General features: G+C 45.5%; 1 protein-coding gene across 8 annotated transcripts in view; it reads left to right on the forward strand.

Moving 5' to 3' along the window:
* The window catches only part of LOC118395216 (histone-lysine N-methyltransferase 2C-like), a 138,989-nt gene that overhangs the window by 15,194 nt on the left and 101,653 nt on the right, over positions 1–22,142 (forward strand). For all 8 annotated transcript variants that reach the window (XM_052463809.1, XM_052463810.1, XM_052463813.1 and 5 more), the window contains exons 4-11: positions 2,569–2,734; positions 7,210–7,428; positions 9,024–9,252; positions 13,558–13,720; positions 13,908–14,079; positions 14,463–14,577; positions 18,069–18,244; positions 18,367–18,803. In XM_052463809.1, the coding sequence (XP_052319769.1) occupies positions 2,569–2,734; positions 7,210–7,428; positions 9,024–9,252; positions 13,558–13,720; positions 13,908–14,079; positions 14,463–14,577; positions 18,069–18,244; positions 18,367–18,803 (1,677 nt within the window). The remainder of the gene's footprint in view (positions 1–2,568; positions 2,735–7,209; positions 7,429–9,023; positions 9,253–13,557; positions 13,721–13,907; positions 14,080–14,462; positions 14,578–18,068; positions 18,245–18,366; positions 18,804–22,142) is intronic.

Here is a 22,142-nt window from a genome sequence, read left to right on the forward strand (position 1 = left end):
TACACACAATACCCCATCATGACGTTACCTTATTTACATAAGTATTCAGACCCTTTGATCATCCTTGAGATGTTTCTTCAACTTGGAGTCCACCTGTGGTAAATTCAATTGATTGGAAATGACTTGGAAAGGTACACACCTGTTAATATAAGGTCCCATAGTTGGCAGAGCAAAAACCAAGCAATGAGGTTGAAGGAATTGTCTGTAGAGCTCCGGGACAGGATTGTGTCGAGGCACAGGTCTGGGGAAGGGTAACAAAACATTTCTGCAGCATTGAAGGTCCCCAAGAACACAGTGGCCTCTATCATTCTTAAATGGAAGAAGTATGGAACTGCCAAGACTGGCCAAACTGAGCAATCAAGGGAGAAGGGCCTTGGTCAGGGAGGTGACCAAGAACCCGATGGTCACTCTGACAGAGCTCTAGAGTTCCTTTGTGGAGATGGGAGAACCTTCCAGAAGGACAACCATCTCTGCAGCACTCCACCAATCAGGTCTTTATGGTAGTGGCCAGACAGAAGCCACTCTTCAGTAAAAGGCACATGACAGCCCGTTTGGACTTCGCCAAAAGATACCTTTAAGGACTCTCAGACCATGAGAAACAAGATTCTCTGGTCTGATGAAACAAAGATTGAACTCTCTGGCCTGAATGCCAAGCACCACATCTGGAGGAAACCAGGCACCATCCCTACGTTGAAGCATGGTGGTGGCAGCATCATGTTGTGGGGATGTTTCTCAGTCGCACGGACTGGGAAGACTAGTCAGGATCGAGGGAAAGTTGAATGGAACAAAGTACAGATATCCTTAATAAAAACCTGCTCTAGAGTGCTCTGGACCTCAGATAGTGGTGAAGGTTCACCTTCCAACAGGACAGCAACCCTAATCTCACAGCCAAGACAACGCAGGAGTGGCTTTGGGACACGTCTCTGAATGTCCTTGAGTGGCCCAGCTAGAGCCCAGACTTGAACCCAACCGTTTTTTTCAGATCTCTGGATCTCCATCCAACCTGACAGAGCTTGAAAGGATCTGCAGAGAAGAATGGGAGAAACTCTCCAAATACAGGTGTGACAAGCTTGTATTGACAAACCCAAGAAGACCCGAGGCTGTAATCGCTGACAAAGGTGCTTCAACAAAGTACTGAGTAAAGGGTCTGAATCCTTATGTAAGTGTGATATTAAATGTGTTTTTTTTTATGTACATTTGCTCAATTTCTCAACATTTTCTTACATTATGTGGTATTGTATGTAGGTTGATGGAAAAACAAACAATTTAATACATTTTAAAATAAGGCTGTAACTTGACAAAATGTGGAAAAGGGGTCTGAATACTTTACGAATGCACTGTTGTTGGACGGTGCTATATAGTTGGAGTGATTTTCTTCTCTCAGCTCTAGGACCTTGTAGGTGTTTCAGAGGGTGTGTGTGTGTGTGCATGCATTTGGGAGTGGGATATGTTATTTTACCTTGCTTTAACAATGGGTATGGATTTTGTTGGTCGAAGTTCCCAATTTTTATGAAAAAGTTACACAATCACTATTGTTATTTATCTCACTGACTGGCTTCTAGGGTTCCTATAGGGGTGTGCTGGTGAACGGAGTCAGACTCTGCATTACTGTCTGCTTTCTTTTCAGGCAGTTGGAACTGAAGGGTCTTCACTCGCAATGTGTCTTTACAATACTCTTGGCCCTTGAGTTCAAGAACAGAAAAAGTCAACACTGAGGTCGTGACATGACCTTTAGTACCAATCCTTCCTGTGTCTGTCTGACTCTCCTTTCATGACACCATGTGTTTAGGCCACTTTACCTTTCCTTTCATGCTTGTTGCCATAGTAATTGTCTCAATAGGTTATTAATACGTTACTGACCTTCAAACCTAAACAATGAACATACCTTGGAGAAGACCTTTGACTTTTGGGACTAAATGCATCTATTTAACCCCTAATTGCCAGTGGCATTGACATGTTAGCTAAATGCTCATCAAAATTACAAACCACCAATAGATGGAATGTAACTACAAGTGCAGGCCAGCCACAGACATGTCAAAACGCAACCAAAACCACAAACCACTCAGAGGTTACTTGTCAGATGTCCAATTATAGTCCAATCTTCAAAGTGTCTGTGTAAAAGGCCATGGCCACTATTCAGGTTTCTAATAACCCTCTGTTCTGTTTGTCTGAAGTGACGTGAGTAATTGGTGTTTTTGTCAACGTTGTTATTGTCGTATGTGACTGGAAACCTGCCTGTGGGCTCCCCTTGGGTTTACTGCAATCAGCGCTCCAGCATATGGTCTCCATATTCCCACCATCATCCCTTCCTCTACCAAAGGGTGTTTCTGTTTCTGACCTGGAGCAAATAGCCTGGAACTGAAGACAACCGTCCAGTCCTCCGTGTCGGTCAGAGACTTAATGTCTGTATTCACATCTGATCTGGCATTTGGTAGATGGATGATCACTTCAGGGCACAAATATACATGACTGATAGAAATCTATGGAAACGTACCGGTTAGATTCTATGGCTAGATATTCATGCTTCTCTGCCTCTAAACCCCATCCTATGTGTCTTTGCACCATCAGATGCTCCAGCCCAGCAGCAGGTGGACAGTGTGGATGTGGTTACCACTGAGGGTCCGGGGGAGACCGAGGAGAAGCCCCACTCTCCCCACGTCCAGAGTCCTCAGACTGGGGATGCAGCCGAACCCTCCGCCGCTGGCCCTGCTACTACCCGAGGAGCCAAATGCAGGTCAGTCAGAGGCCTACGTCAAGTCTTCATATGTTTGTATGTGGTCTGCCTATATGTTTGTGTATATTTGTTAATGAGATATGTATAGGTCCGTCTGTCAGTGTACATGCGTACAGCATATGGGCTTCTCTATTCTCATTAATGCACAAACACACACATGCACAGTGCACCCCCCCGCCCAGGTGTCACTCTGTTAAAGGTTGTAATCAATCTCCCAGACTGACTGCACTGTCGATGTTGCTGATGGAGGGGCAGTCAGGCCAGACAGGCAGAATCTCTCCAGGGATCGTATTAATCTTATTAACAAGCCTATCTCCTCTAGAAACCAACCTGATAAATGTTTGCTGCCTGCGCTGGTCTGCTCTGCCTGGCTCGCTTTACTTTCCCTCACACACTGACTCCCAACCTCTCGGCCCATCTCTCTATGATGGCTTGAGATCCTCTGTTTTGGATCCTCAAATACATGGATGTGGCTTGATCAGTTGATTGAGTATAGGTTGATCAAAGGTCTATGTGTAACTTTCAATTCCGACAGATTTTTGTTGTAAGAATATATTGCCGTGTGTGTACAGTCGCGGCCAAAAGTTTTGAGAATGACACGCATACATTTTCAGTCTGCTGCCTCAGTTTGTATGATGGCAATTTGCATACACTCCAGAATGCTATGAAGAGTGATCAGATGAATTGCAATTAATTGCAAAGTCCCTCTTTGCCATGCAAATAAACTGAATCTCCCCCAAAAAAAACATTTTCACTGCATTTCAGCCCTGCCACAAAAGGACCAGCTGACATCATGTCAGTGAATCTCTCTTTAACACAGGTGTGAGTGTTGACGAGGACAAGGCTGGAGATCTCTCGTCATGCTGATTGAGTTCGAATAACAGACTGGAAGCTTCAAAAGGAGGGTGGTGCTTGGAATCATTGTTCTTCCTCTGTCAACCATGGTTACCTGCAAGGAAACATGTGCCGTCATCATTGCTTTGCACAAAAGGGGCTTCAGGCAAGGATATTGCTGCCAGTAAGATTGCACCTAAATCAACCATTTATCGGATCATCAAGAACTTCAAGGAGAGTGGTTCAATTGTTGTGAAGAAGGCTTCAGGGCGCCCAAGAAAGTCCAACAAGCGCCAGGACCGTCTCCTACATTTGATTCAGCTGTGGGATCGGGGCACCACCAGTAAAGAGCTTGCTCAGGAATGGCAACAGGCAGGTGTGAGTGTATCTGCACACACAGTGAGACAAATACTTTTGGAGGATGGCCTGGTGTCAAGAAGGGCAGCAAAGAAGCCACTTCTCTCCAGGAAAGACATCAGGGACAGACTGATATTCTGCAAAATGAACAGGGATTGGACTGCTGAGGATTGGGGTGAAGTCATTTTCTCTGATGAATCCCCTTTCCGATTGTTTAGGGCATCTGGAAAAAAAGTTTGTCTGGAGAAGACAAGGTGAGCGCTACCATCAGTCCTGTGTCATGCCAACCAAATCAAAAATCAAATCAAATGTATTTGTCACATATACACATGGTTAGCAGATGTTAATGCGAGTGTAGCGAAATGCTTGTGCTTCTAGTTCCGACAATGCAGTAATAACCAACGAGTAATCTGACCTAACAATTCAACTACTACCTTATACACACAAGTGTAAAGGATAAAGAATATGTACATAAAGATACAGTGGGGCAAATTTTTTTTTAGTCAGCCACCAATTGTGCAAGTTCTTCCAGTTAAAAAGATGAGGCCTGTAATTTTCATCATAGGTACACTTCAACTATGACAGACAAAATGAGGGGGAAAAAATCCATAAAATCACATTGTAGGATTTGTAATGAATTCATTTGCAAATTATGGTGGAAAATAAGTATTTGGTCACCTACAAACAAGCAAGTTTTCTGGCTCTCACAGACCTGTAACTTCTTCTTTAAGAGGCTCCTCTGTCCTCCACTCGTTACCTGTATTAATGGCACCTGTTTGAACTTGTTATCAGTATAAAAGAGTCTAAAACAGTCACACTCCAAACTCCACTATGGACAAGACCAAAGAGCTGTCAAAGGACACCAGAAACAAAATTGTAGACCTGCACCAGGCTGGGAAGAATGAATCTGCAATAGGTAAGCAGCTTGGTTTGAAGAAATCAACTGTGGGAGCAATTATTAGGAAATGGAAGACATACAAGATCACTGATAATCTCCCTCGATCTGGGGCTCCATGCAAGATCTCACCCCGTGGGGTCAAAATGATCACAAGAACGGTGAGCAAAAATCCTAGAACCGCACGGGGGGACCTAGTGAATGACCTGCAGAGAGCTGGGACCAAAGTAACAAAGCCTACCATCAGTAACACACTACGCCGCCAGGGACTCAAATCCTGCAGTGCCAGACGTGTCCCCCTGCTTAAGCCAGTACATGTCCAGGCCCGTCTGAAGTTTGCTAGAGAGCATTTGGATGATCCAGAAGAAGATTGGGAAAATGTTATATGGTCAGATGAAACCAAAATATAACTTTTTGGTAAAAACTAAACTCGTCATGTTTGGAGGACAGAATGCTGAGTTTCATCCAAAGAACACCATACCCACTGTGAAGCATGGGGTTGGAAACATCATGCTTTGGGGTTGTTTTTCTGCAAAGGGACCAGGACGACTGATCCGTGTAAAGGAAAGAATGAATGGGGCCATGTATTGTGAGATTGAGTGAAAACCTCAGCAAGGGCATTGAAGATTAAACGTGGCTGGGTCTTTCAGCATGACAAGGATCCCAAACACACCGCCCGGGCAAAGACGGAGTGGCTTCGTAAGAAGCATTTCAAGGTCCTGGAGTGGCCTAGCCAGTCTCCAGATCTCAACCCCATAGAAAATCTTTGGAGGGAGTTGAAAGTCTGTGTTGCCCAGCAACAGCCCCAAAACATCACTGTTCTGGAGGAGATCTGCATGGAGGAATGGGCCAAAATACCAGCAACAGTGTGTGAATCTTGAAAAAAAACTTACAGAAAACGTTTGACCTATGTCATTGCCAACAAAGGGGATATAACAAAGTATTGAGAAACTTTTATTGACCAAATACTTATTTTCCACCATAATTTGCAAATAAATTCATTAAAAATCCTATGTGATTTTCTGGATTTTCTTCTCATTTTGTCTGTCATAGTTGAAGTGTACCTATGATGAAAATTGCAGTTCTCTCATCTATTTAAGTGGGAGAACTTGCACAATTGGTGGCTGACTAAATACTTTTTAGCCCCACTGTATATGAATGAGTGATGGTACAGAACGGAGAGGCAAGATGCAGTAGATGGTATAGAGTACAGTATTTACATGATGACTAATGTAGGGTATATAAACATAGTGCTGTAGTTTAAAGTGGCTCGTGATTCATGTATTACATAAAGATGGCAAGATGCAGTAGATGATATAGTACAGTATATACATATGAGATGAGTAATGTAGGGTATGTAAACATTAAGTGGTATTGTTTAAAGTGGCTAGTGATACATTTTTTTTTACATCAATTTCCATCTATTTCCATTATTAAAGTGGCTGTAGTTGAGTCAGTATGTTGGCAGCAGCCACTCAATGTTAGTGGTGGCCAACAGTAAAGCATCCTGAGACCATTCAAGTGTGGGGTTGCTTCTCAGCTAAGGGAGTGGGCTCACTCACAATTTTGCCTAAACACAGCCATGAATAAAGAATGGTACCAACACATCCTCCGAGAGCAACTTCTCCCAACCATCAAGGAACAGTTTGGTGATGAACAATGCCTTTTCCAGCATGATGGAGCACCTTACCATAAGGCAAATGTGATAACTAAGTGGCTCGGGGAACAAAACATCAATATTTTAGGTCCATGGCAAGGAAACACCCCAGATCCTAATCCCATTGAGAACTTGTGGTCAATCCTCAAGAGGCGGGTAGACAAACAAAACTCCACATATTCTGACAAACTCCAAGCATTGATTATGCAAGAATGGGCTGCCATCAGTCAGAATGTGGTTCTGAAGTTAATTGACAGCATACCAGGGCGGATTGCAGAGGTCTTGAAATAGAAGGGTCAACACTGCATATATTGACTTTTTGCATCAACTTCATGTAATTGTCAATAAAAGCCTTTGACACTTATGAAATGCTTGTAATTATACTTCAGTATTCCATAGTAACAGCTGACAAAATATCTAAAGACACTGAAGCAGCAAACTTTGTGGAAATTAATATTTGTGTCGTTCTCAAATTTTGGCCACGACTGTATACTTGCTTTGCTTGCACCTGACCAGGCCATACCAAAGATAATTAATTCACGACCAGCCAGTGACCATTTCCATTTTTGTCATTTAGCAGACACGTTTAGCAGATGCTCTTATCCAGAGTGACTTACTGTAGTGAGTTCATACATTTTCTTACTTTTACGTACTGCATGCATAGCTGAATGTCCCATATATAATTAACCCTCTCTCTCTTTCTCTCTCTTTCTCTCTCTTTCTCTCTCTCAGTGAGCAGCTCTGTGCCTTCTGTTACTGTGACGGCCGCAGTCTGCTGGGTCAGGGGGATCTCCGAGTATTTGACTCCTCGCCTGGACACGAGCGCAGTGCGACAGGCGGAGTAGGCCATTCCAGCGACCACAGGAAGGCCAGCCAAGGCGGTGGTGACAGAACCACTAAGCCCAGTGACTCGGCCGGAGAGGCCAGCTCAGGACAGAGGGACACACGGAAGTAAGTAGAGCTGGCTGACAAAGGGTTTGGCCAGCGGAGCTGGTCTGGCTGAGCAGGGACGGTGAAATCTGTGATGGCCTCTAGCCGGCTAATGAGCTGGGTGAAAATGAGAGCTGGGCTTTGCTGCTGTTGTCCAATAGAGACGCACAGACTTTGAGTGAGAAACATGACACATGAGCATAAAAACAAAGGAACACGAAAACAGTATCAAACGAAGATGTGTGTGTGCAGCATCGTTATAGGACGTGATTTAGCTGGCAGCTGAGATCTGTAATCTCAGAGTTGATGTGTGGAATAAGTGCTTTGTATATTTCAGAGGAAGGGTCTGAGTGTGTATATGAATGCTAGCACTCTGCTCTTGAAGGCTAAATTGGTGCCGCTCTGCTCCACCTTAGCAAGCCTTTTCTGCCTACTATGGTCACCAGGGGCCCTATGATGCCACGAGTAACACTAACACGTGAGCGTTTGCAGTGTGTGTGTGCGTGCACGCTGTACATTTGTGTGTGTGCATACTGTGCGCTATGCCAACAAAGGAACCTCCCTGGACACGTTTTGGACAGCTGCCTAATTTGTTTTGGCTCTTTTGGAGCCAATAGAGCATCTCCCTGGGGTCCCTGTGACGTAATGTAATGAGCAGAGCACTAACGCACACACACCGCAACTCCCCTGGCAGCGGGCTAACGCCAGCCAAGCATTGTTGTGTTGGAGCAGTGTGATTGGTCATCGGGTCTCTAGACTTGACTGGTCCATGGAGAGAGAGTGTGCGGGTGGGGAGAGGGAGAGAAACCGAGGATGTGGAAGAGGGAGGAGGAGGAGGATGATATAAACAAAAAGGATGTTGGCATTTGTATTTATTATGGATCCCATTAGCTGTTGCCAAGGTAGCAGCTACTCTTCCTGGGGTCCAGCAAAATGAAGGCAGTTATACAATTTAAAAAACATTACAATACGTTCACAACAGATTTCACAACACATTAAGTGTGTGCCCTCAGGCCACTGCTCTACTACCACATATCTACAACACAAAATCCATGTGTGTGTAGTGTTTTTTTTTTTATTGTGCCTCTTCATAGTCCGCGCTGTTCCATGAGGTGCATTGAATACTAAACCTATATTGCACAATATATAAGCTCCTGTCAGAAGAGCGATGACAATGATAAGGCATTATACAGGGAATATGATTCTAACTTCCTCCATCATCTTAGACCTCAGTCTTTCTGTTTTTGGCTGTTTGTGTGTTTACTGTTTACTGAAACCAACTAGGGTCCTTATAAATGCTAATTCCCTCTCGCCACATTTTCCGCATGCTTTGCTGCTCACTAGAGCAAGCCATGGACTCTGGGAACCGCTTCCCTTTCAGCAGATTTTATGAGACTGAACAGCCAGCCTCTTGTGTGTCACAGCCAAATAATGCGACCCCCTCCCACCCCCTCTTTCTCCTCTTCTGCTCTCTCCCTCTCCTCTCTGCATTAGTTATTCTCCTTAATCCTTTACGGTCTTCTCCTCCCAGGTTGCCTCACTTTGCTTCATCAACTCTTTCTACCTCTGCCTCATCTCCAGTTGTCTTTGCTCATCTCTCTTCATCTCTCTTCCAGTGGAGCTGAGAGCTATGGGGAGTTACCCGACCCAGACAAGGCAAGCAGGTTCTGGGATGAGCTGGCTCATGTGGGCCTCCCAGGAGACGTGGACACCCAGTCTCTCTTTGAGGAGTCGGGGCAGTGCTGGGCACATCACCGCTGTGCGTTATGGTCGCAGGGTGTGTGCGTGGGCGAGGGACAATCACTGCTCAACGTGGACAGATCCATCGACTCAGGTAGCACAGAGGTGAGCAGCCCACATTCCACTGATATTGAAACATGTCTATAAAGTGAATGGGATTGTTCACTAGAGCAGTGGTATTCAAACTTTTTCAGTGGGGACCCAATTTTGTTTTTCTGCCAGAGTTTTTGTGGACCCCATTCCCCCCCAAGAATTTATTGCAAGCCCACCCTAAATCTAATGACAACCTTAAAGTCTGTAAATTTAAGGTTTTTACATAAACATATTACCTTCAATTCATTGCATTTTCATCTCTTATCGAAATGAAAAGAAACCAATAAATGAATTTACTCAAATTGTATTTTTCAAATTCTCTTTCTCAGTTTTTATACTCTGTGCTCTTAATTTTGTGTTCCCCGACTTTGAATACCACTGCTCTAGAGAATAGGATTTGAACTGTCTCTTGAGTTTTCAGTGTCTACGGTAAATACAGTAGAACTTTGCACTGGTTTATGAATATGCTTTAACAGTGTGTCCATAGTGAGCGTTAACATGGTGCCTGTAATGAATGACAGCAGCAGGAAAGGGGTGTTCCAGTGAGAGACTAATAGAGAGGGAGGAGGAGAGAGAGAGAGAGAGAGACTGATGAGGTGATGGATCAGGCCGGTTGGTAAAGGTCGCCCCTGGCAGCACTGCTCTCTCCTCTCTCTCAGCTGTGAAATGGAAAAGGTCATGCCACTCAACAGTGAAGGCTGTATAGAGTCATGGTGGCTTAGCTCGGTGCCTACTGTAGCATTAGCACCAACACAACTCACAGACCCCTGACTGGGTGGTTGTGTCCCAAATGGCACCCTATTCCCTATATAGTGCACTAATTTTGCCTTGGGCCTACAGGGAATAGGGATCCATTTGGGGCACATCCCATTTGTCTGGCACCCCTTTGCCTGCTAGACCATCAGCAAATCAACCAGCTCCTTTTCAAGTGTCTAAACCTCCATCCGCCTTCATCTGCAATGGTTGGAAAAGACTTGAAGAGTGATAGCAATATGGTGGAAGCTCATCAGTAGGCTGGCTTTCGCCTGGTCAGTTTGTTCAGATCATTGCAGATGAATGAGCCGAGGCATGACTCGGTGTATTTGGGGAATAACATCTGAGGGAATCTTAAGTACCATTAGCATATGATATGACACTCTGTAAGGGAAGTGTTAGCATCAATGGGCAAATCATGGTGTGACAAAGGGAACCTTTTTGATCTGGAAGCACTGAGAGCATTGATGGATCGTTTTAAAGGAAGCATGAAAGGATTAGGGAACCACGGACTTGCATGAGCAATGCTGCATTCTGTGGACAATACTTTAGAGAGGTCGTCCTTTGAAATGATTTGTCCTTTGTTGTAGGAGTTTTTCATTTGGTCTGTAGATGCTGTTAGGGACTGGATTACCATATTGTATCAATTTTAATCTGTTACTGTGAAAGCACTTTGTCCTGGAGGCACATCCAGAGCATTCCTTGTGGCCAGTGATTTTAATGCAGGGAAACTGAAATCTGCTTGACCTAATTTTTACCAGCATGTCACCTGTGCAACTAGAGGCAACAAAACACTTGATCACCTTTTAGTCCACACATAGAAATCCATACAAAGCTCTCCCTCGCATTCCATTTGGCAAATCTGACCATAATTCTATCCTCCTGATTCCTGCTAAGAAGCAAAAACTCAAACAGGAGGTACCAGTGATAAGCTCACTACAGAAGTGGTCCAATGAAGCAGATGCTAGGCTACAGGACTGTTTCGGCTCGCACAGACTGGAATGGTTTCCGGGATTCATCTGATGGCATTGGGGAGTTTACCACCTCAGTCAGCGGCTTATTTAATAAGTGCATTGACGACGTCGTCCCCACAGTGGGACACTAACCTTGACGCTTATAAGACATCCAGCTACAACCTCTGAGCCATCAAACAGTCAAAACGTCAATACAGGATGTGGCAGGGCTTGCAAAATATCATGGATTACACAGGGAAAGCCAGCCGCGAGCTGCCCAGTGAGTACTGGACGACTGTGTGATCTCGCTCCCAGTAGCCGACGTGAGTAAGACCTTTTTAAACAGGTCAACATTCACAAGGCCGCGGGGCCAGACGGATTACCAGGACGTCTACTCCGAGCATACGCTGACCAGCTGTCAGGTGTCTCCACTAATATTTTCAACCTCTCCCTGACCCAGTCTGTTATACCTATATGTTTCAAGCAGACCACCATAGACCCTGTGCTCAAGAATGCCAAGATAATCTGTCTAAATGACAATCGCCCTGTAGCCATGAAGTGCTTTGTGGCTGAGGGGCATTTCTGCTGTCATCGGGTGCTTAAAAAAAAATATATATATGTTACCATGCAATCATCTTAAAGAATTGGATGGTTATTCTTCAAATGATTGAATAAATGTGTTATGTTGCCTCTTGTTATCGCCACAACTCTGAGGGACTTTTTGCACATGAAATTCTTTGAAAGGCTGGTCATGACTCACAACACCATCCCAGACACCCTGGACCCTCCCAATTTGCATACAGATCGACAGATGATGCAATCTCTATTGCACTCCACACTGCCCACTCCCACCTGGACAAGAGGAACATCTATGTGAGAATGCTGTTCATTGACTACCGCTCAGCATTCAACACAATAGTGCCCTCCAAGCTCATCGCTAAGCTCAGGACCCTGGGACTGAACATCTCCCTTTGCAACTGGATCCTGGACTTCCTGATTGAGGGTAGACAGCAACAACACATCCGCCAAGCTCACCCTCAACACCGGGGCCCCTCAGGGGTGCATGCTTAGTCCTATGGCTGCACTATTTGGACAAAATACAGTATCTAATTGCAATTTTTGGGGGCCAGATTGCGATTTATGAATGGTGAATTTCAAACAAATGTCAGGGTAGAGAACATCACTTCTAAAATGAGACCATATGAATGAATGCACACTGCTAACTGAATACAAAACAAATATTTTCCAAAATATGTTTATTGGCTACATATGATTAGAATTATTACACCTAATATTAACAAACTAATGTTTTACACGCTCATCAAAATATAGTGTGCTTTAAGCGCAGCACTAATGAATTAATAATGACTTCCCATTTCCTATTTCACCATTATGAATTCTTAAATAACCAAAGTTAATTATTTATTCAGGCAGCAATAGGCTGCAGATGGAATAGGAAACTTATGATTGTGTAATTATGTATAAGTAGGCTCAATCATTATTATAATTGAAATCATAAGTAAGTGTCTTCAACATGTAACGCACACAGCCTACCGATTGCAAGGCGTCATTGGTGTCTGAAGCATTTGAAGACTGGTCCAGTCATTCAACGCGACATGTTTCAATATCTCCCTTATTTTTGTTATAGTGTTGGGATGGCGAATGTGTGCGAGATGGATGGAATCTCGTATCTTCTTGAAGCCACCTTTGTTGACTGTAAATAGGAACCTTGGATCTTGAAGCCGTCTTTGCTGACTGTGTAAATAGGAACCATGTTTTTGGCTATGTGATAGCTTCCTGTTTCACCCACACGACACCATACATTCTGTCTGCCATTTACCCGGTACAGTTGAAACCGGGATTCATCAGTGAAGGGCACACTTATCCAGCGTGCCAGTGGCCATCAAAGCTGAGCATTTTCCCACTGAAGTTGATTACGATGCCGAACGGCAGTTCTGATCAAGATCCTGGTGAGGACGACGAGCACGCAGATGAGCTTCCCTGAGACTGTTTTGAACAGTTTATGCAGAAATTCTTTGGTTGTGGAAACCTACAGTTTCATCAGCGTCCGGGTGGTTGGTCTCAGACAATCCCACCGGGGAAGAGGCCGGATGTGGAGATCCTGGCCTGGCATAGTTACACATGGTCTGCGGTTGTGAGGCCGGTTGGACGTACTGCCAAATTCTCTAAAGCGCCGTTGGAGGTGGCTTATGGTTGACAAATGAACATTCAATTCTCTGGCAACAGCTCTGGTGGACATTCCTGCAGTCAGCATGCCAATTGTGCACGCTCCCTCAACCTGATACATCTGTAGCATTGTGTTATGTGACACAACTGCAATTATTTTTGTGGCCTTTGATTGTCCCCAGCACAACACGCACCTGTGTAATGATCATGCTGTTTAATCAGCTTCCTGATATGCCACACCTGTCAGGTGGATGGATTATCTTGGCAAAGGAGAAATGCTGACTAACCGGGATGTAAACAAATGTGTGCAGTAAATTAGATTATTTTTTTTTGCCTATGGCGCCAACATTTAGCATGTTGAGTTTTATATTTTTGTTCAGTATAAATACATTTGAGTGACTCTCTTGTTTCCCCCCTTCTCTAGCACTGTGCGTACTGTAAGCGCCTTGGAGCCTCCATCAAGTGCTGTGCTGAAGGATGTGCTCGACTGTACCATTACCCATGTGCGGGGGCAGCAGGGACTTTTCAGGATATCAGGAGTCTCTCCCTCCTCTGTCCAGATCATATAGAACTGGCCATCAGCAGATGTGAGTCCAGCATTCTAATAATAAACTTGAAATAATTGAAGTAATGCTGTCATAAGTAGGACCAAGGAAAAACTCTCTAGACACGAGCTACTCACAATCCCCATTCTATTCTCCATTTCTCTCTCTCCCCCCTCCCTACCTCTTACCCTCTCTCATTTCCTTACCCTCCCCCTCTTCCCACTCTTAGTTCCAGACGACTTTATCTGTGCACTGTGTGACAGCCCTGGGGAGCTCCCTGACCAGCTCTTCTGTACCAGCTGTGGGCAGCACTACCATGGGGCCTGCCTGGACATGGCTGTGACTCCGCTGAGGAGAGCCGGCTGGCAGTGCCCCGAGTGCAAGGTCTGCCAGACATGCAAGTGAGTCACCTTCCAACCGCCCCATCCGTCCACCCACACACCTGACCTGGCCCTGTATTGAGATGTGTGTGTCGGTGGCCGTCAGGCATGGAGGTGGAAACTGTTATTTTTGTTTGTGCTTCCACTGTGGTTTGTGGGTAACGCACCCTCAGGCACTGCTCTTTCGTCTCGTACCTCAAACAGCCTGGTTACTGTTAGCAACCGAGTCCGTGATAAATTCAGGTCGGCTCTGCAATACAGATTAGACCAACACATTGACCCTTTAGCTGTGACTTTGCAACAGTCGTTAGTTTCAAGGATTAGGGCACAAGGGGCTACGTATAGAGTCCATAGAGCCAAAGAATATATGTACAGCCCTCAAGTGTCCTTCTCCCTGTGTGCAGGAACCCAGGGGAGGACGATAAGATGTTGGTGTGTGACATGTGTGACAAAGGCTACCACACCTTCTGCCTGCAACCGGCCATAGACGACATCCCTACCAACGGATGGAGGTGTAAGGTATGTGGAAGACACTACAATACTGTAAGGTGCTGTATCAGGGTTGGAATTTAACGAGGACTTGGGGCAGAAATGCCCACTAAAGTTTCTTAAATGCCCCCTAATTGTCATAATGAGGGCAAATAAATGCCCTTAAATGTATTGTAAGCTATCACAAATTAAAACTATACACCAGCTGCAGTAGCGGGATCAAGCCCCCCCATCTCGCACAGCCTGGGCACCTCGGGCAATAATAATAGAGGCGAAGTGAAGGAGTTAACTCCTGTCAAAATCTGTCCACGGTAAGCAGACCTGCTCCCCTTTCTCAACTTTTTTTTTTATTGGCATTGAGTGATTTCTAATTTGAAAAACGACGGTGCAAACATCAGCGGCAGCAGAAGTGGAAAAATATGTTAATAATAATGACCCACCGCTAGCCTCTACTGTTGAGCAAGTCAACCGTCAAAACCACAGTAAAAAAAACACTACCATCGAGGGATGGAAGATTGATTGGGTGGGGGTCGAGGCCATTCAAGATCCTGCCACTGTAATGTTCTGCAAAGCCTGACACGAAACGTTGGTACAAAAGACATCTAAGAGCTTTCGCGGGGCTATCGCTTTTGATTTTTTTGTGACATGGACTCAGTCTAAAAGATATGAGAGCAACAGTCACCAAGCAGTGTATGGTCAGTTTAGTTCATTTGTCACTTAAACTAGTTAAATATATATTTCAATTTTTTTTGCTTCAGACAAGGTGGAATGGGCTTTTTTCATTAATGAATAGTGTAAAAAGGACAGGAGAATCCAGCTCAATACCAGCACGCTGACGGACCTAATGATCTTTTCGAAGGCCCACCAGAGGAATAGATCAACCGTGTTCCATAAATTACTTAGTTGTCCTGTAATTATATTTATTATATTTCATTATGTTACGAATTTTAATACTGATCATTGGTGTGTCCAATTGTTAGGCATCACATTTAGGCAGCTAACACCACAAATAATGTGCATTTTTACATGTGTGATTTTAAATTAATAATACAAATATAAACTGTTACAATGACATTAATTGAGTAAATGCTTGCTTTTTTGCTAATACACGACCGTAGAAATATTTCCACATTCGTTATTTACGTTTTTGTTTTTTTCTCCCACAAATGAAAATGTAATGGAAACGCCTCAAAATACCTCTAAAAGTTCATGGGGCAGAACATGCCCTGTCCCCTGCTGTATATTACAGGTAAACTTAGCAAAAAAAAGAAACGTTCTCTCACTGTCAACTGCGTTTATTTTCAGGAAACTTAACATGTGTAAATAGTTGTATGAACATAAGATTCAACAACTGAGACATGAACTGAACAAGTTCCACAGACATGTGACTAACAAATGGAATAATGTGTCCCTGAACAAAGGGGGGGTCAAAATCAAAAGTAAGTCAGTATCTGGTGTGGCCACCAGCTGCATTAAGTACTGCAGTGCATCTCCTCCTCATGGACTCACCATATTTGCCCGTTCTTGCTGTGAGATGTTACCCCACTCTTCCACCAAGGCACTGCAAGTTCCTGGATATTTCTGAGGAGAATGACCCTAGCCCTCACCCTCCGATCCACCAGCTCCCAGACGTGCTCAATGGGATTGAGATCCGGGCTCTTCGCTGGCCATGGCAGAACACTGACATTCCTGTCTTGCAGGAAATCGCACACGAGCAGTATGGCTGGTGGCATTGTCATGCTGGAGGGTCATGTCAGGATGAGCCTGCAGGAAGGGTACCACATGAGGGAGGAGGATGTCTTCCCTGTAACGCACAGCGTTGAGATTGCCTGCAATGACAACAAGCTCAGTCCGATGATGCTGTGACACCGCCGCAGACCATGACGGACCCTCCCCCTTCAAATCGATCCCGCTCTGGAGTACAGGCGTCAGTGTAACGCTCATTCCTTCGATGACAAACACGAATCCGACCATCACCCCTGGTGAGACAAAACCGCAACACGTCAGTGAAGAGAACTTTTTGCCAGTCCGGTCTGATCCGGCGACGGTGGGTTTGTGCCCATTGGCGTCGTTGTTGCAGGTGATACGTGGTGAGGACCTGCCCCTTACAACAGGCCTACAAGCCCTCAGTCCAGCCTCTCTGTTTATTGCGGACAGTCTGAGCACTGATAGAGGGATTGTGCGTTCCTGGTGTAACTCGGACAGTTGTTGCCATCCTGTACCTGTCCCGCAGGTGTGATGTTCCGATGTACTGTTACACGTGATCTGCCACTTTGAAGACGATCAGCTGTCCGTCCTGTCTCCGTGTAGTTCTGTCTAAGGCGTCTCAGTGTGGACATGGGAATTTATTGCCCTGGCCACATCTGCAGTCCTCATGCCTCGTTGCAGCATGCCTAAGGCACGTACACACAGATTAGCAGGGACCCTGGAAATCTTTCTTTGTGTTTTTCAGAGTCAGTAGAAAGGCCTCTTTAGTGTCCTAAGTTTTCATACCTGTGACCTTAGTTGCCTACCATCTGTAAGCTGTTAGTGTCTTAACGACCGTTCCACAGGTGCATGTTCATTAATTGTTTATGGTTCATTGAACAAGCATGGGAAACAGTGTTTAAACCCTTTCCAATGTTGATCTGAGAAGTTATTTGGATTTTGACGAATTATCTTTGAAAGACAAGGTCCTGAAAAAGGGCCGTTTCTTTTTTTTGCTGAGTTTGTATGGTATGAAAAGCTGTAGATGGCACGGGGGGAACAAATCTGTATAGAATGAGAAATGGAATAAAAGGGTTGCCTGTTCCTTTTATTTGTCAATACGTATGAACAGAGGTTTAAAACTCCCACAGTTCCTATTGAGAAATTATCACCTGATGAGAATATTACATTTTTTCCGTGGTTGTATCTGTGCTTCCCATGGTTAAGAAATGACTCACACAGGCTGCTCTTTTAAAGGCTGCCGTTTAGCCTCAGACCCTGTATCATTTCAGATAAGGCAGCTGTGTGCGTATGTGCGCGCACGGCGGGGAAATCAAACCGTATGCGTCATCATCCCCTGCCTGTGGCCCCTTCCTCTGGTGGAGCAGGTGGTGTGCACTGCCTGTCTGGGTGGCCTATCAGCTGTGGTGGTGGGTGGGGATCTGACTGCAGACCGCAGCAGCCAGTGAGGAGCCGGCCAGGTGGCGGAACATCTTCACACTCACTTAGCTTTTGCCTCTCAGTCTGACTCGGCAGCACAGAAGGAACACAGCCCACACAGCACCCAACCCCCTCTTGCTTTTCTTTTGCTTTCGCTCTCTTGCTCTTCTCTATCGCTCTTCTTGCTCTGTTCTCGCTCTTTCTCTTGCGCAGCCTAACTCGCCCCTCTCTCTCTCTCCACTCTTGAAGCTGCTGCGTCTCACCCAAGCACTTCAGTTCAGACTGAAGCCTCATCTGAATGTCTTCTTGGAGATTAATAAAAACAAAACATCATTGCTCCAGTTTCAGTTGTCTCTCTGTCTCTCTCTCTCTCTCTCTCTCTCCCCCTCCTCCAGAACTGCAGAGTGTGTGTCCAGTGCGGCACCAGGACCAGCGGTCAGTGGCACCACACCAGTCTATTGTGTGAGACCTGTGTCCAACATCAGGACCCCAGCCTTAGCTGTCCGCTGTGTGCCTGTATCCTGGACCCAGAGCACCACAAAGACCTGCTGTCCTGCCACAGTTGTAAAAGGTACTAACACACACGGTCCCGTTGGTCATTCTATTTTATTTTTCCATTGTTTTAGCATTGTCTCTTTTTCCATTGATGTGTGATGTCCTTAATCTTAATTTTTCCACTCCTCCTGCTTCCAGATGGCTCCACCTGGAGTGTGAGCGCCAGTCGTCAGGCCATGCAGACATCCAGCCCAGCCAGGGCTATGTATGTTCAAGCTGCCGGCCTACTGGGTCACAACCACAACATGCACCACCACAGGTAGAAGAGGAGGTGGTGGTGCCGGAGAAGGACACTGGAGGCCTAGAGCTGAGCCCACAGACTGCTACTCCTCTGCTACTCCACACAGACTCCGAACCGGTGGTTCTAATGCACACCGATCTAGAACCTGGTCTGAAGCAGCTGAGGTCTCCTCCTCCAGTGCATAATGATCCAGAACCGGAATTACAACCAGTTCCAATGCACACGGATACAGAACCAGAGCCCCAGCCAAAGCCTATCCAAGCCACCGCCGCTGTCTGTGAAAACGGCCATGAGGAGAGGCAGCCACAGCAGGCTACGTCAGACCAGCAGCCCGGTAAGACCCTCTTTTTTTTTGTCTGACTGGGTTATTTGTGTCTACACACAGAGGCCAACTGTGTGTTGTGGTTGAACATTATTTCCCCCTATCATTCTCCTTTAATGCTCTCCAGCGGTTTGGCAGGTGGACTCATTAGAGTGTTAGAGATTTGTTTGTCATGTGGCTTATTACCTCAGGATTGAAAGGTTGCATGAAAACCGCTAGTCTGGCTTATTTAGTGTCCAAACTCACAGACCAGGCAGGCTTTCGGGTACAGAATGCCAGACACAGACACAGACACAGACACAGACACAGACACAGACACAGACACAGACACAGACACAGACAGACACAGACACAGACACAGACACAGACACAGACACAGACACAGACACAGACACAGACACAGACACAGACACAGACACAGACACAGACACAGACACAGACACAGACACAGACACAGACACAGACACAGACAGACACAGACAGACACAGACAGACACAGACAGACACAGACAGACACAGACAGACACAGACAGACAGACAGACACAGACACAGACAGACAGACAGACACAGACAGACACAGACAGACAGACACAGACAGACACAGACAGACAGACAGACACAGACAGACAGACAGACACAGACAGACAGACACAGACAGACACAGACAGACAGACACAGACACACACACAGACACAGACACAGACACACACACACACAGACAGACACACAGACACAGACAGACACACACACACACAGACAGACACACACACAGACACACACACAGACACACACACACACAGACACAGACAGACACACAGACACACAGACACACAGACACACAGACACAGACAGACACACAGACAGACAGACACAGACAGACACAGACACAGACACACACACACAGACAGACACACACACACACACAGACACACAGACACACACACACACACAGACACACACAGACACACACACAGACACACACACACACACACACACACACAGACACACAGACACACACACACACAGACACACACACACACAGACACACACACACACACACACACACACACACACACACACACACACAGACACACACACACACACACACACACACACAGACACACACAGACACACACACACACACAGACACACACACACACACACACACACACACACACACACACACACACACACACACACACACACACACAGACACACACACACACACACACACACACACACACACACACACACACACACACACACACACACACACACACACACACAGACACACACACACACACACACACACACACACACACACACAGACACACACACACACACACACACACACACACACACACACACACACACAGACACACACACACACACACACACACACACACACACACACACACACACAGACACACACACACACACACACACACACACAGACACACACACACACACACAGACACACACACAGACACACACACAGACACACACAGACACACACACAGACACACACACAGACACACAGACACACAGACACACAGACACAATTACACACAGACACACAGACACATACACACACACACACAGACACATACACACAGACACACACACAGACACACACAGACACAGAGAGTTATAAGTCCCCTGTGTGTAGATGAAGGTGGTCTGGCCTGGATGAAGACCAGAGGGAAGCATCGCTCTGTCTGCTCTCTCTCTTTGCCATGGCTCACATCAGACTGACAGCCATTCATCAGCAGGGGCTTTGTTTCTAAAGGCATCGATAACCAGATGGGCTCACATTATCACAAGATTAAAGCCATGAAAGCATTGTCTTTGTAATTCTTTTGGAGTGAAAAAGCACTTTGTATTCTACCATTGATGCTCCTGGGGAGATGTTGGTCTCTGTCCTTGTTTTGAGGACTGGGCTAGAGACTAACCTGGGTGAACAGAACACTGGCTGGTGTTCAATATGGTGCACTGTAGCAAGATGTTTTGCAATGGAAAACAAAAGTCTGCTGTTATTTGACAAATGAATACATTCTACAATGACTTCAGAATTCGAAGTAGGCGTTCGGTCGAACTACCCTTGTTTCACTTCCCTGCAGAATGTGTCTTCTCTTGAGCACGACCCTGGCCTGGATTCCTCCTCATCTATTATACTTTAGCAGCAATGCTTTTCTTCGCTACAGTTTCCATGGGCGACAAAGCTTCTTGTTCACATACCGTAGATATAAGTAGTTTTGTCCCCGTTTTGTCCCCGATTTTGTGATATCCAATTGCGGTCCAATAGGCTGGACTATAGAACGAGTCAAAATTCACCCAAGGCTGAAAAATGTCAAAAGAACATTTGCTAAGCTGGAACACTAGCGCGAGCCCATAGCAAATGAATGGAATCGAACGTTCGCAGAGCCTCTGGCTGGAGTGACGCTTAGAATTCCATTTTGCCTAAATGGCACCAAAAAATGTACAACTTTTTATTTTACCACTACAATCTGCTCTTAGGACAAAACTGAAAAATAATAACTTAGAAAGTAAACATCTGCAGTTTTTGATGGTGCCATGTGAGCTTATGTCTGCATAACGAAGTAGGGAAAATGGCAACTTTTGACTATTTCTGGTCTAGCGATCGATGACAGCTGAGTACACTGCCCAACCTTATGTAATTAGAAAGAGGAGATTATCCTGATTAAAATGGTGTCCGCTTTGAAAAAAATCGGAATATATACATTGCGAGTTATTTGGCAAAATAGACAGATATACCTGTATTTCCCTATAGTAAATAATGGAACTACCTCAAGAGTTCCATGAGTTCCATTTTTTGTTGTTTACATTTTAACTACAAACAACGTGGGCAGTTCTCATTGCCAACAATAGCAAAGCAGGCATTGTGACGTAGAACAATAAACTGGGAATTTTAATGGGGGGGAAAAAGCATTGTTAAAAATGTCATATGTCCAGCCTAATTATGATCTTGTCTCATTGCTGCAACTCCCCAATGGGCTCGGGAGAGGCGAAAGTCGGTTCATGCGTCCTCCCGAAACATGACCCGCCAAACCGTGTTCCTTAACACCCGCCCGCTTAACCTGGTAGCCAGCTGCACCAATGTGTCAGAGGAAACACCATTCAACTGATGACAGAAGTCAGCTTGCAGGCGCCTGACCCGCCACAAGGAGTCGATGGTGCGCGATGAGCCAAGTAAAGCCCCCCCCAGGCCAAACCCTCCCCTAACCCGGACGGCGTTGGGCAAATTGTGCGCCGCCTTATGGGACTCCCGGTTGTGACACAGACTGGTATCAATCCCGGGTCTGTAGTGACGCCTCTAGCACAGCCTAAGG

Source organism: Oncorhynchus keta, chromosome 15 (genome assembly GCF_023373465.1).
Source record: "Oncorhynchus keta strain PuntledgeMale-10-30-2019 chromosome 15, Oket_V2, whole genome shotgun sequence".
In the NCBI taxonomy this organism is placed as follows: Eukaryota; Metazoa; Chordata; class Actinopteri; order Salmoniformes; family Salmonidae; genus Oncorhynchus; species Oncorhynchus keta.